This window comes from Podarcis tiliguerta (assembly GCF_965153285.1).
Source record: "Podarcis tiliguerta genome assembly, chromosome: 2".
In the NCBI taxonomy this organism is placed as follows: domain Eukaryota; kingdom Metazoa; phylum Chordata; class Lepidosauria; order Squamata; family Lacertidae; genus Podarcis; species Podarcis tiliguerta.
The window spans coordinates 73974757-73988933 of NC_139535.1; the positions used below are offsets into that span (position 1 = coordinate 73974757).

General features: G+C 41.2%; 1 protein-coding gene across 5 annotated transcripts in view; it reads right to left on the reverse strand.

Moving 5' to 3' along the window:
- The window catches only part of FBXO38 (F-box protein 38), a 35179-nt gene that overhangs the window by 12180 nt on the left and 8822 nt on the right, over positions 1 to 14177 (reverse strand). For all 5 annotated transcript variants that reach the window (XR_014508756.1, XM_083430715.1, XM_083430717.1 and 2 more), the window contains 8 exons: positions 13557 to 13650; positions 12647 to 12777; positions 11210 to 11380; positions 9457 to 9599; positions 7316 to 7535; positions 6271 to 6390; positions 3595 to 3774; positions 1462 to 2160 (listed from right to left, as the gene is read on the reverse strand). Coding sequence is in view for 4 of the 5 variants with exons in the window: in XM_083430715.1 (XP_083286841.1) it covers positions 1462 to 2160; positions 3595 to 3774; positions 6271 to 6390; positions 7316 to 7535; positions 9457 to 9599; positions 11210 to 11380; positions 12647 to 12777; positions 13557 to 13650 (1758 nt within the window). In the remaining variant the exon portion in view is untranslated. The remainder of the gene's footprint in view (positions 1 to 1461; positions 2161 to 3594; positions 3775 to 6270; positions 6391 to 7315; positions 7536 to 9456; positions 9600 to 11209; positions 11381 to 12646; positions 12778 to 13556; positions 13651 to 14177) is intronic.

Genomic DNA, 14177 nt, shown 5'->3' on the forward strand with positions numbered 1-14177 from the left:
TTGCCTGCTGGGTCATGACAACGTACCTTCCCCCATTCCTCTTCTACTCAGAGCTGTATGGAGCAACAAAAGCTTGTCTCGGCCTCTACCAGGTAGCTGGAACCTCAGGGCAGCTCTAAGGGACAAGCTTTCCCTATGCCCTTCCAGCTCAGTCTCTGCCTGCTGGGTGGCTGAAGCTCCACCTCCTCAACAGGCGCAGAGAAAAAGCAACCATGCCTATGTCACAGCGGGAGCCATCCTCTGAGCCAATCTGATTGATAGCATCACTCGACTGGTGTCTTGCGAAAGAGTCTTTCTGGGTGAAAGACTCTGACTTTAGTTGATGATCTCCCAAACCAGAAAGAATCACCTTGAATTGGAAGTCATTATCTGGTCTTGCTATGTTTAAGGGAAACTGCTCTGAGAACAAGTATGCAGCAAGAAAAATGTCTCTTCTGATAGGAACGACTGAAAATGAATGATTTCCTGGAATCTAACGGGTTTTTGACAAGCACACATTTAGGAGCGAGTCTGAATCAGTCCTGCCTTTAATCAGGTTAAGGAATGGAGATCCTTTTGATTTAATTTTGCTTGGAGTTATATTACCTTGTGATTATAGGATAAATGGAATAGAGAGAGAAGTAATTTTTTTTTTATAAAACTGTTCTAGAATATATGACTTTTGCACTGCTCTCATTAAATATGTTCCTAAATTTCTTGCAATTATTTTAACCATGTTTTATGTAAATATATATTTTTGTAATGGGAGCTGGGTAACAAGTCTGCTGAACCTACCATTTATGTGCCAAACAAAGCCTCAGCAGAAGGTTGCTCCCTCTCATGGGTGAAATACCAGTTAAGCCCCGATTCCTGGAAATAACTCCTAACTGGGAGGTATTCATAAAAACTTCCTGAAAGCAGCTATAAATGTAGCATCTGCACCGATCTAATGCAGTTCCAAGCCAGAAGTTTCTTTTTGCTCTCTGCTTACACTCAGCAACGCTCCCAGTCTCCAGCTCAAGAACTGGAAGGAAGACTTGGACTTGTTCTGCATCCCAGAGCCTGGCTGGGCCATCACCTAAGATGGCTGCACCCAGCAGAGAACTGCTCTACGCTTTGAAAAAACATATACCAGAAACAATATGATTTAGGTGCGGTGAGAAGTTTCAAAGGCTTATGTGATCACAGAATCCAGTCAATATTCACCAAGTAGCTATCAGTAAGCTTATGTTTTCATTTTGAAAGCAGGCTTCAAATCAGTTTATAAGTATTTGTATTTCAAGGAATCTCCCCCCACAAAAAAAAAAAAAACTCTCTCAAAGAGCCAGTGCTCAATTATCAACACCCAAAACAAACCAACACAAGAACAACAGAGAGAAAATGGCATTTCTGCTCTGACATTACGACAATGTGGCTAGTCCTCGCCCTTCTTTGACAATAATGCACTGCTTTGATGCAAAACTTGGATAAATGAAACCATACCTGACTGAGACACCAGAGGCACATGGGAAAGTCTGCTTCTGGCTCTCGTGAGAGGCCTGCGAGGGTAATCTTCATTATATTCCATTTCGTATCTCCCTTGCTGTGAAGGAGGGCTCCGTTCCTCATTAGCAGTCCCACAGACTCTCTCATTAGTCCTCCCATTGCTGGCCTCTCCTGAAGAGCCACAGTTTGGTAATGTTCTTAGGGAGAATTCCGCCCCTCTCACATTTGGCCCATTCATACCACAAGCTCCACTGGTAGATGGGCATTCGCCACCCGAGTCGCCATTAGTCCTCCTTTGCTGGTTCTGGGGCATATAGCAGGAACACCTGGAGCACAATGGCTTCTCCTCACTGTCCCTCTCGCTGGAGCTTTCACTCTTGCAGAGACACTTCCCAGAGTCCTCTGTTGCTGCGGAGGGAGCGTCGCTGCCGCCATCAGCCGTTTTCATACCATCTGGGCTTGGAGACGCTGCAGTGTCCGAGGCCCCCGGAGGCCCAGTGCCGCCGCCACAACTAGGGTAACAATCCTTGCTTTTGTTCCTTTCCGCTGTCACGTCACTGGCCGCTTTCATATCTGCTTTAATTTGCTCACTGGTAACCTGACAGCCTTTCTCGCAGCTGCTCTCCTCAGAAAGAAACAGTTTCACCCGGCTGGCATTGCACCTCTTCCGCAGCGGAGCTTTGCCTTTACCGCTCACTGCAACAACAACAGGGACAAAAGGGAAGAGAGCTACGATGTGATAGAAAGTCATGCAAACGCACCCTGTTAGTTATCAACACACCCCAGACAACCTGGTGAGACACCTGCTGCGACTGTTGCAACGTTATTCCAAGCAGGAAAAGATATTGTGCAGATATGTTGAGTTACTTCACTTACTAGAGGTTCAAGCCTTGAATCAGTATGTTTAAACATACTGGGAGGAATTCAACGTAGCACTAAGCAGACTGCTCTGTCAGCACAAGCATTTCTACTTGTCTGATGGAGTGATCTGCCCTCTTCTCCCCCTGCCTATGGTTCTGGGGGTTCCTTCCCTGCCCAGGGCTAACTGGAGGCAGGGTGGGAGGAATGCGGAAGTCTTTTGTGCTAGCGGAAGTCCTTGTGCACACTTCCACCGGTGGCACTAGTTAGTTGAATCTGACCCACTGTACTGCACACAGTCAAGCTGCTCAACAGGCTCAAATTAGTTGTTGCACCTAATTTCTTCTTACGGTAGCTACCTAGTTAACAAGGAACATTTACAGCCCTGCCATTTATTCATGAGAATCTTAGTTTTCAAATAATTTCCTTTCTTCCTGGACTAAGTTGTTCAAAAGATATGTTGATAGCGCCCCCACCCACCCCTGATGCACTTACCCCTCAAGTTTACATTGGCATACTTTTTGACCAGAAGGTACAGCTTGTGGAACAGTAAAATGTCTACAGTATCCTGGCCTCCTGCCTCATATTTTGCTGATGTGCTTTGTCCCCACTTTAGGTTGCAGGGAGGCTGTGCAAGAAAGACACAAGCCGTGAAGAAATAAAGGTAACTGGGATCAAATCCCTCAGGAATCTGCTAGAGAAATAGATTACAGATGCTTAGCCTGTCGAATCTTAGCAAAGCATGTGGAAGTTTTCATCCAAAGCCTTTGAAGTCATTCAGTCAATTCTGAATGAGCCTACATGCAAAAAGGATTGCAATTCACTTTAGAATTCAATTCCTCATTATATATGAACTTGGGGGACTGCGGTATAGTCCAACCACAGAACACAAACCAGAATCAAACTGTTGCACAATTTGGAAGTACAAACTGAACCGCAATCCAGTTGATGGAAACCACCCAATAACTGTGATCAAAGGGACTATGAATACCAAGTAGCCTATTTCAGTTACAGCAGAGCTACCTCACACAAGTGGTTTTGGTGGCAACTACACCACCACTGTCATGTAAGAAGGCATCACTCTTGCAGCTGATCTGCAGAAATATGGAAAGAACAACAGAAATGGACATGAGGGAAATCTATCTATCTTTCTAAAGCTGGACCACAACCACTGCGAACCACATTCCACAGAAAACTTATTTCTGCATTTTGTGCTTTGTAACACAATAAGGAATATTTTTACGACATGTATGAAGAAGCAAAAATTCTCACCTGAGGGCTCCCGGATTTCCACTGAATCTCTGACTCTCTCCTCTCCATCTGAGTAATTTTGTGCAATGCTATTTGTAATACAGGATCTTGAGGTGGCTGTATTCTCATCCTCATCTTCACTGTCTGAGTCGTGGACAGTAATAGGTGCTAGCTTTACATTTGGCTGAAGGCCACTGGGCCCTGGAAAAGAAAAGAAAGTTCAGCAACCAACTAGCATGCTTTCCAGAGATCAGGGTGCTTTAATTCACCTGACTGAGCAACTTACTCCTTCGAAACATGCATACAAAGTAGTTGGTTTTTACATGGCTAGTTGGCATACCTAAGGACCTTCTGCACTCATACACCTGGCTAGGTCTCGCTTCACAGTTGCCCTCAAACACCAACAACGCACAACACAGTAGAAAAGAACGAACAAAACACAACACGTACTGCATTGTGTTTGGATCTGGAGTTATTCTTAGTGTTACGCTGTGATCTTCTCCTCTTACTTTATTAACTCCTTCCCCACCAATTTGATCAGCCCACCTCACAATCCACCAATCTGCACTGCAATTAGAAAGCACAATGTGCTTTATAAATTGCAGGCACTGTACTGATATTAGGGATGAAATCCAACAGTACATCTGCCAGCCAAATTGACACAATTGACAAAAAAATTCCCTGCCCCCTGCAATCCTTCTACACTCCCCCTCTAAATCTGCTCTAGAATGTTAGAAGACCCTCAGGAGCAGATGAATATTTGTATGTGTGGGTGGCAGAAGGGCCATTCAATGTTGGCTATTGCCCTACGTGCTTATTGTTTCTTGCACAAACATGGAAAAAGCAAAGAAAAATTAAAGCCACAAGGTATCTCACAGCAGCAAAGATGTTTACAATTAGAGGTGGGCTTCAAGACTTCTCTAAGGGTGAAAAACAACCACCTCTCCTTGGTTAAGGAGCCACATGTGTACAGGCATCTCTGTACAGCATAGGGCCCTCAAGAAGCCGGGGGGGAGAGAATTATGTAGATCAAAGGTAAAAACTGAGGAGAAATTATATGTAACAAAATGAAGCAAAGGAGAAGGATCTGGACACAGCCTGAATCAAAACTGAAGCAATTTGAAGCACGCACACAACTGTGTGCTCAGACGCTGAATTTTATCTAGCTGTACAAACATCAGGATGATGGCAAGAACTCAGTTTTAGAATTTCTTATTCCCTAAACTGGAAATAGATCTGGGAAATATTGACAGTGTGGTGATGTATGAAGAGGTAGCTCTGAAGCTGGTGATACTAATTTCCGCACTGTTGATATTGGGCAGCAAAATGGAACCATCTCCAACTTCTTGAGAAAAAGCAGGTTAGCGAATTAAAGTAAGGATGAATTTGTAGGAGAACGGCAAACAAATGAGGTACCCAATCTCATTTATATCCCCTTAGCATTTACCGAACAGAGAAGCACTGGGTGGAAGTAAGCCCATGGCCTACTGTGGGATCAAACTGACATTCTCCTACCTAGCAAATATAGCTGCTTATGATTAGAACGCACACTGCAAATGGAACTTTTTAAGAACAAGAAATTAACCACACATCTTAGAGACTTTCAGGGCCAAACCAGAAGCAGCATGGAAGCATACAAACTGTTTCACAACTATTCTTGGTTTGACTTTAATGCATCTGTGAAGAGCTCCAAATCAGACTGGAGCACAGGAAGCACTGCTTAACACTTTATTCACAGGATATTACCGTGATCAAAACCCTGCCCCCTTCTCGCTACTCTTCCCCCTGCAGGGGAAACCATACTAGGTCATCATCAGTTTGGCCCTGAAGGAAAAACAGCTACTGACACGGTGGAGGTGCAATTCTGATTCAGTAAACACCCTAGATGGAAGAGAATGAGCCGCTCCCCCGCCCTAATTAAATGCATGAGTTGAAAACAGAAACTGTTTGGCGACATGCCGCAAGTCTCCCACATCAAGTCAACTTTGATCCTGTGTACAAAGATATCTAATGTGCTGTAAAACAAGTGACTGAGAACAAGCTGCTTGGGTGATTAGTAAAATTTGCTAATACCAATTCAGCTTCTCCTACTGGGGGCTCCCCTCTCTATGATGCTATTAAAAGGTTGCAAAGAGAGGAACACTGGCCATGAGACCACGTGCAATCAAGGCAACTCAAGACACAGCATATGATCATCTTAAACACCTCACAAGTTATTAATTACACAAAAGTATAACTGTCAGGTAATACATGCAAGAACCCCAGTCACCTGCACTGAAAACTTAACAATCAACAAAGGATGTCTTGGCAGTCAGAGTAGAGCTAGTTGGAGCTTGCAAAACCATAGTTCAAATCTTGCCTTGATTATTTGGCCTTAGGTAAATCAGTATTGGCCCCTATATCTGCAATATGGAGGTAATAATAGTGGCTTACCTAGCGGAAGTGTGCTCATGATTTCTGAGATGATGTGTACGAAACACTTTTTGCATCCGATAAATGACTATAAATGCTAAATACCGTGGTTAATTTTAGGCTATAGAATTATTCAAGTTCACTGACTTCACAGTTCTTAAATAGTTTGCATTATTAATTCTAAAATAAATGCTATTGATATCTCTAAGCAACAAGCAAACAAACTTTTTTTTGTAGTAAGTCAATGAAGCCTGCAAATGGGTGGGAGAGATCCTGACAAGTTACCTGCTTGTTCTTCATCAACTTCCATGGGAAGAAGTGCCTGATTAGTTGCAGAGGCTTCACTGCGGCTCTCTGCCATAGCCACTCCATCTTCCTGTGCTACCTCCTCCATTTCATTCAGTGCTGCAGAGAGAGATAAGAATGACTGAGATAAGGAGGATGAAGACACCACTCTTTATTAAGGAGGCAGAAGCTAGTCACACATAATTGCATGACAATCTTAGGAAGTTTCCAAAGCACTGCGACTATGCAGGAGCATCTGTCTTTGCCCGGGAAACTTAACAAGGCAGCTCTTCACTAATCTGAAAGGCATTTAGATCCATTTCTATATTGTAGCTTTCAATGAGGACTCTGCCCTTTACAGAAATCATTCTCAGACAGAAAATGGGGGGCTTCATGCCAAAAGAAGAAAGTGAATTTAAACTGATGAATGAAAACTGAAACTACTAATTTAACTGTATAATATTTATGGTGGTTGTTATGGCAGGAGCATTAAGTCACTTTAGAGCTGTTAAATAGGAAGAAAATACCATTAACTGTTTTTAAGTCCTCCTGTTGTGGCAACATTATATACCGATGAGAAATGAGAAAAGTGTTATTAATGCCAAATCAAAATGAACAGCTTTATAGCATTTTATGTAAGTGTTAGGCATTGCTCAGACGCTTAGGAAATACAATTGTGAACATTAATAGCTTGAATATCAATTGGAGATGTTAATGTGTACTTTATTGGTCAATAAACCAATAATAGTCTGCAGCGCCTGGAGACAATCAGGTCAGGTATCCACAGCAGTGACCAAAGGGGAAATGACTGCTGGGAGCAGTGCAGAAAGAAGAAATGCCATGGTAGACTTGCATCAGCACAAGCAGATGCCTTCATCTGAAAGAAAACATGACTCCCATATTGGTCTCTGCAGCCACAGCAGGCACTGTAACTCTCCAGTGGTTTGACTTCACCCCCAAAGGCGCCCTCCCAAGACAGATGGACACCGACCAATTTACTGGTCCAGTACTAAAAACAAACAAATAAAACTGTTTCCTGAATTACCTTCTGCTGCAATCTGCTGTTCTTCCACCTGCTCCTCCTGTCGCAGCTCGTCCTCCTCGTTCTGGTCATTTGGTTGCTGGTGGTTGTTATGGTGTATATTGGCATTATTGTTCTGGTGATTATTATTGTTGTCGTTTTCATTGTTGGAGTTCTGATTGCTGACCAAAGCAGAGGACACACCAATCCCAGTGCCTGCACTAAGACCTACACGAGCACAACCCTGAAATGCAGTAAAAATTGTTGACAGCAACTGGCAAGAGGCTTCAAAACAAAACACAGTTTGAAATCAGCGACATCTTCCATGATACATAGACCACAGTGTACTGTTTCTTAAACAAAGAGATTTGAAGCAAGCAATTCCACGTTGCCAACTGCTCCTAACCTCCGCATGGCCATTTCAAACCTCCTGCCCTGAGACAAGTGAACACTTCCCATGAGCCAAACCAACAAGGTTGTGATGTACAAGTCAATCATGATACTGTGAGCTATACAATGCTACCTTTCTGGTTACCAGTTGGTTCAATACGAAGAGACAGAACACTACAAGTAACATTAGGAAGGTGTTGTGAGTCATCACACTATTAAGACAAGGAAGCACAACATGCTTTTGCAGAAATCTATTGCGTAAATTTATTCTATTTATGGAGGAGAATACATAATTGTGGGAAAATGTAAGACGGGATATGAAGTTGGTTTGTAGCTAAGGATGCAACCCTACTTACTGAACAGTAAGCAACATTAATGTAGTGGGACTTACTTCTGAGTAAACATGCACATGACTGCACAGCAAGTGAATAAAATTTCTTGAGTGGTGGCTATAACTTTCCTCTGTGGTTGGCTTTGCCTTGCCTTCTGCTTCCTCTCCTTCTCTGTCCTTTGGGGCCTTCATCTCTCACTCTACTTCCCCAAATCCCTTGCTGTTGCTCATTTATATTTCTTCATTTACGTTTCAAGACAAAAGCCACACTCGCCACTGCTCACATTTATTTTATTTTATTTTTGCTTTTTTTAAATGTATTTTTATTAAAGATTTCTTGGTTTACAAAAGTATGTGCAATGTCTCTTTTTTCAAGTTACATTTTCTATAGATCAGTTTCGTTTGCTGAGACATTAGTGTTACATTAGGAAGAAAGGGGGGAAAGAGGTAGAGGTAGAGGGGGAGTGGTGAGTGGGGGTGGGATCGGGTGGCAATGTTTCTATTTTACTTCATGTATGTGTGGGGTTTTGTGTCAGCGTCGCTTGTGCAGGTTCTCACATTTATTTTTAACCCTTGATTTCTCACCATGTCAAGCAGAGAAGTATCTGCATCTTTCCCTAGTCTGGTGCAAATTGGTTGCTAAGCAAGCAAGCCTGAGATAAGGGTAGGAACTGGAATAGCAGCTTCTGATGATACAGAGGTACAGCTGTCTTTCTAAAGTAGAAGACAGCAGTGCTGTACCATATGCAGTCCCTGGGGAGGAAGGGACAGGTGTGTGTGTGGGGGGGTGCTTTTTCCTGGGTGAGAGGATGTAGGCTTCCCAAACATATGCTATTATTTCAGCCTGTCTCAGCTTTTACATAATTCCTCTCCATCAAGGCAGACAGATTCACAGAAGTGTGATACATTGCTACAGAATATATGTAGTGAAATATGCAAACTAGTCATGGCTCTCTGGTTTTGATAGTCTTCCTGTATTGTTCAATCTTGGGCAAAGTAAGAGATTCCATGACATAACAAATGTAATTTTCTTAAGCATGAAATGAAACCAAATGAAAAGAAAGGGGGAATGCAAAATATAAAGATCAGCAAGAATTCCAGCAAAATGAGATTGTTGCAGCAATGTAGACGTAATTCAGACATTCTTGTAACAAGCTTCTTGCTTATTATAATTTGCAGTATTTATACTAATTACAGTGTAAATAGTAATTACAGTAGTAATTATACTACTATAATTTGCAGTACTGAACTTGTTTCATTTTCATGTTACTGCTTTCCTAATATGGTCACTGAACCATGGTTTGACTGTTTAAAAACAGTTACCTGAAGTACTTTTTAATTAGAAGTTTAAAAAATACATACCAAAAGTCTAGTATATTTCACATATCCTAAAGACATTTGAAGCACACAGCAAAGTACACTTTACAAAACCCAAACACCTTACCTTGGGAGGTTCCCGGAACATCTGGTCCAGAGAGATAAACTCCAGGCTTGGCAGTAATTCAATAAACTGACTAAATGAGTCTAGTTTTATTGCATGGCATCTCACCAAGGTGAGATCAAACAGCCGAGTCCATCTTGAATGATCTATTGCAGGGTGGGGAGAGTGAGCGAAATAAATGAACTTAATTAACAGATTTCTTACCTAAAATCTGCTTAACTATTCCCCACTTAAAGTTCTAAGTTTCAATTTAGAATCGTCACCATTCTAAAAAAGGTATACTTCCTGGTTATTCTGATGCAGCCACTCTTAACTGAGATCCTTTGCCTACTCAGAATGGCAAAAAACAAGTGACTAATAAATCTAGCCTTTTGCAGTTGGTTGCTAAGACTGTCACTATGGCCCAAAAGAATTTAGCTTCCTAATTGAAAATGTATTCTCTTAATTTTGGAAAAACAAGAACTGAACTCCATTTCTTAGAGACTGGAGTTGTGTAGCACACAGTCAATTAGCTCTTAGAAGGGAAATAAAATAGGGAAAGGAAATAATTTTGTTGACTGTCCAAGATTTCATTTAATCAGTAGGTTTTAATGAGATGAATCATTCTGGTAGGAGCTTCTGTTGATGAATGGTCCCCTTTATGAGCCCAACTTTCACTCTATGAACAAAATAAACTTTAATGGATCCCGCCCATTAAAATCTGCTGGCTAAACTTGAAATTTTAGTCAATAGCAAAGTGGCATTCCCCCTTCTATTGATTACTTCTAGGGATCTCAAAAGTTTCAGGGTACACAATTCCTGGTGGCTTGTAGGTGGAGTAGATGGAGAACCCCCATAGCATGTGAACGTATTAGAATAGCCAGGAAGTACGGATTTCTTTATAATGGTGGCACTCTGCCTTTTTACCTCAACAAACCCAAATACAATTTATCAAATCATCATCATCATCACCAAAACAAGATCAAGGCACCTAGTATGCAGCCAATTAAAAGCGGAAGAATGGGATATGTTCAAGAGATATCTACAAAAAAAATAACAGTGATATACTATCTATGGCACCGTTTGAATGACTCTTGTGAATATAAAACATTGAGAAATAAGGGGAAAGGGTACGATATGTTGTAAGCAAGTATTAGAAAATATATTAAGAGTAAGGTAATAATCATAAGTACATTCACTATTATAAATGTTAATTATATCGTGAAATGATGGGAAGTTTACTTTATTTTATGTTATGTTATTCTATGTTATCGTATTCTATTTTAGTTTAGTTAGAATTTATGAGGAAAGAGAACGTTTAAGTCTAAATTAATCTTTCACGTTAAATTTATTTAAGATTATTTTTCTTTCTTTGTACTTGTACGTGTGAATTTAACATTGTGTATGATACCAAGGAACTTCAAAAAAGTTTTTTTTAAAAAAAAAAGCGGCAGCAAATCTCTGAAAGAATATTCAAATTTGCTTACCAAAAGCTCAAAAAAATAAATAAAACCACTCTGAATTTTCATCAAAAGCCAAGAGAGATGGTGTCAAACAAAACATCTCAGGAAAGGGTGTACACAGTTAGGGTAACACAGTTAAGGCCCCATCTCTGGTTGCCACCTGCTTAAACTCTGAAGTCATACTGGAACTTACAGGTGTCTATCCGAGAAGTATAATAATCACTAACAGTGGTCAATTTAATTAAGTGGGGCTGCATATCGTTTGCTAAAGTGCTTTAAGCCCTTAACCAGATATGTTCTTGTGCACACAGTACCTGTGATCCAACTGCTTGGATTGTGCAGATGAGGACAGTTGTATATAACAAGGTATTTAATGGAAGAGAACACTTCATTCACCGCTTTCATTCCAATGTCTGTGATGATGCCTGGATTTTCAACCACGTCAGCCAAGCCATATTTCACGAGGTCCGCATTAATCATTTTACCTGGGGTCAGGGGGAAGAGAACAGAAAAAAATAGCAACTTGCTCTTTCCATAAAACTCTACAGCAATTCAGTCTGGGCACTGAATGAGCGCTTGAGTTTATCTGCTGGACCCAAACAATGGGAACAGTAAAGCAGGTAAAGTGAAGCCTTTAAAAATCAAAGTGCTTCAAAAGGTTGCAATTTCAACCATCATTGGTCTATAAAAGATACAGTCTTTATATTGCCTTTCACTTGTTTTAAACTAAAAACCTTATCCATCAGAACTGCCAATGCAATCTCCCTGCCCCTTGCTTTATAAGGAATCAGTATGTCTAGTTGTGTCCCCCCCCCCATAAGGGTACAAATTGCAGGGCTGGGTACGCAAGGGAGCAGGTATGAAGTAATAATGACATTCCAACCGACCTCCCATCACATCTATCAATATAAAACATCTCCAGAGACTTAGGATATTTACATTTGCTGCTTGCCTGGGATGAATGTCAAGTGAGCAGGCAAGTGGCAAATACACGTCCCTTCCTGCTCCTGAAGTCTTGCTTGTGCCAGTCCCTAGACTAGCACTGGTCAAAATGTTTGTCCCTGTCTCCTGGCAAATCAGAAAGAGCAGCAGCCCTGAGGCAGGAGCCACAATCCTCCCCTGTATTTCTATGGCTGGGGAAATGCCAACACATGCTGTGATTATTTCCTCTGCACTTGCACACTTATTTGCTTCTCTTCTGGAAAGAGGGACAGTTCATATGCAATAGGCAGAAAGAAAAGGAGGGATAGCAAAAAGAGCTGCCTTCCAATTTGGACTCAAAATAGTGCCCGTCACTATCGTAGCGTTTTCATGCACTACTGACTCCACACCACATGGGAATTCTGAAGAATGTGGATTTTTCCATACCACCAACAGATGACACCACAAAATCCAATGCCCACATGTCCATATTTGCACAAGCTATTTTAGTCTGTGTAAGACATCTGCAGGTGTTATCATGGAAAAGCATCAACAGGGAACTAGAGGCTGCTCATGCCTTACACAAGGATGCATCATACAGCAGCTGGCCTCTCTAAGATTAGAAGCATATAGACCAGGGATGGGAACCTATGGCCCTCCAGATTTATTGGCCTCCCATCAGCGTGGCCAATAATCAGATATGATGCTGTTGGACTACAACTCACATCTGGAAGTTGAAAGGTTAGCTCATCCCCGATCTAGGCAGATAACATCCAGATCTACCCTAACATCTGACAGATAACCCAAAGGAAAATTGAAGGATTTCATACACTGCAGCAAAAACTCATCAACGTATCCAAGATGTAGTGTTTCAAATTGTGGAAACTCCAATTCTGCCATTTTTAGTGCAGAGAATACTCCATCTTTGGTTAGGGAAGGCTGGATTCGTACTTCGTGCAACCTGAAAAGAGATGAAACAAAATGAGAAAAGCGTAGACTAACAAATATTTCCTGACACAGAATATGCACATTCACATAGGAGACAATACTTCTATTGTTTGTAACTTGCAAGAAGAATATGCCTATCACTGTGAGAGCAATCTCAGGCTGTATACCATAAAATAGGCTTAAAACCGCAATCGTCAATAATTTTTTAAAAAGCAAGGAGCAGATAAAATAGCAGCAAAAGCAACACCAATACCACATCCCTGACAAAAATTAATATCTTAATAAAATCCTGATCAAATCAATGGGTCCATAGCTAGCACTGAAAACTCATAATGGCCAGTTGTCAGTCACAGGCCTAAGAGGAGGGCGTTCCATACTTAAGGCATCATGGCAGAGAAGGCCCTTCCCTTCGTGGTTGTTGCACAACAGATTTCCATTAGCTGCAGAGCAACCAAAACAGCCTCCTTAGCTGATCCAAGCCCACAGGCGAGTTGATATGGAAGGAGACACACCTTCAAATATTTAGATCCCAAATTGCTTACGGCTTTATAAGTCATTATTAGCACCTTGAATTTGGCTCATCAACAAATGGGCAGCCAGTGCAATATTGTGAGGATTTTTAAAAATACGCTATGATGAAAAATAAGGCATTGCAGAATTAAAAGCAGTGCACAGAATTCACTAGCATCAGTATGCAAAGGTCTATTAATATGACTTTTGTGTATAAACATAATGGTGACTCACTGGCAAATAAAATTAAAAGGAGAAAGACTGCTGAAATGATTCAAGTACCTTCGTGCAGCAGTTATGATGAGGTAGCCAAGGTCCACTTCCAGAGCATTCTTGCAGGCTCCCAGAACTATAGTGTGCAAATTTCTAAAGCCCCCTGTTGATAGATAAGAGGGATTCACTATATTTGAGTATCAATACTAAGCCTCCCTGGAATAATTATGCACACAGTGTCTTGGAGAAACAACAGCAAAACTCTACAGTTTCATCTCAATATAGGCTCCACCAATCCTTGTCTATAAAGGATAGTCTGACTAAAGAAACAAACTTACATTTGCTTCAGCACATTACTATTTATTGAGCATACATCAATCTCAATGCTTGTACCCAATTACAACACACTCACAATAGACCAGCTGAAATAGCTGGACCTGAATAACTTAAATCTATTGATTTCAGTAGGGTTACACTGAGTATGACTTAGCTAGATACAAGTCAGTATAAAAAAAAAACCCTGTGTGCTCTGCAATATCTGAATGGAATGATGTGCCTCTTTTTATCATGGATGCACAGATTGGGAAGCAGCTGTTAGTATATTTCTGAGCTGTATACATGGAATAAAAAAGGACACCAATTCTCAAATGTTGGCAAGTATATAATTTTTATCCCAACAGCAATTAATTA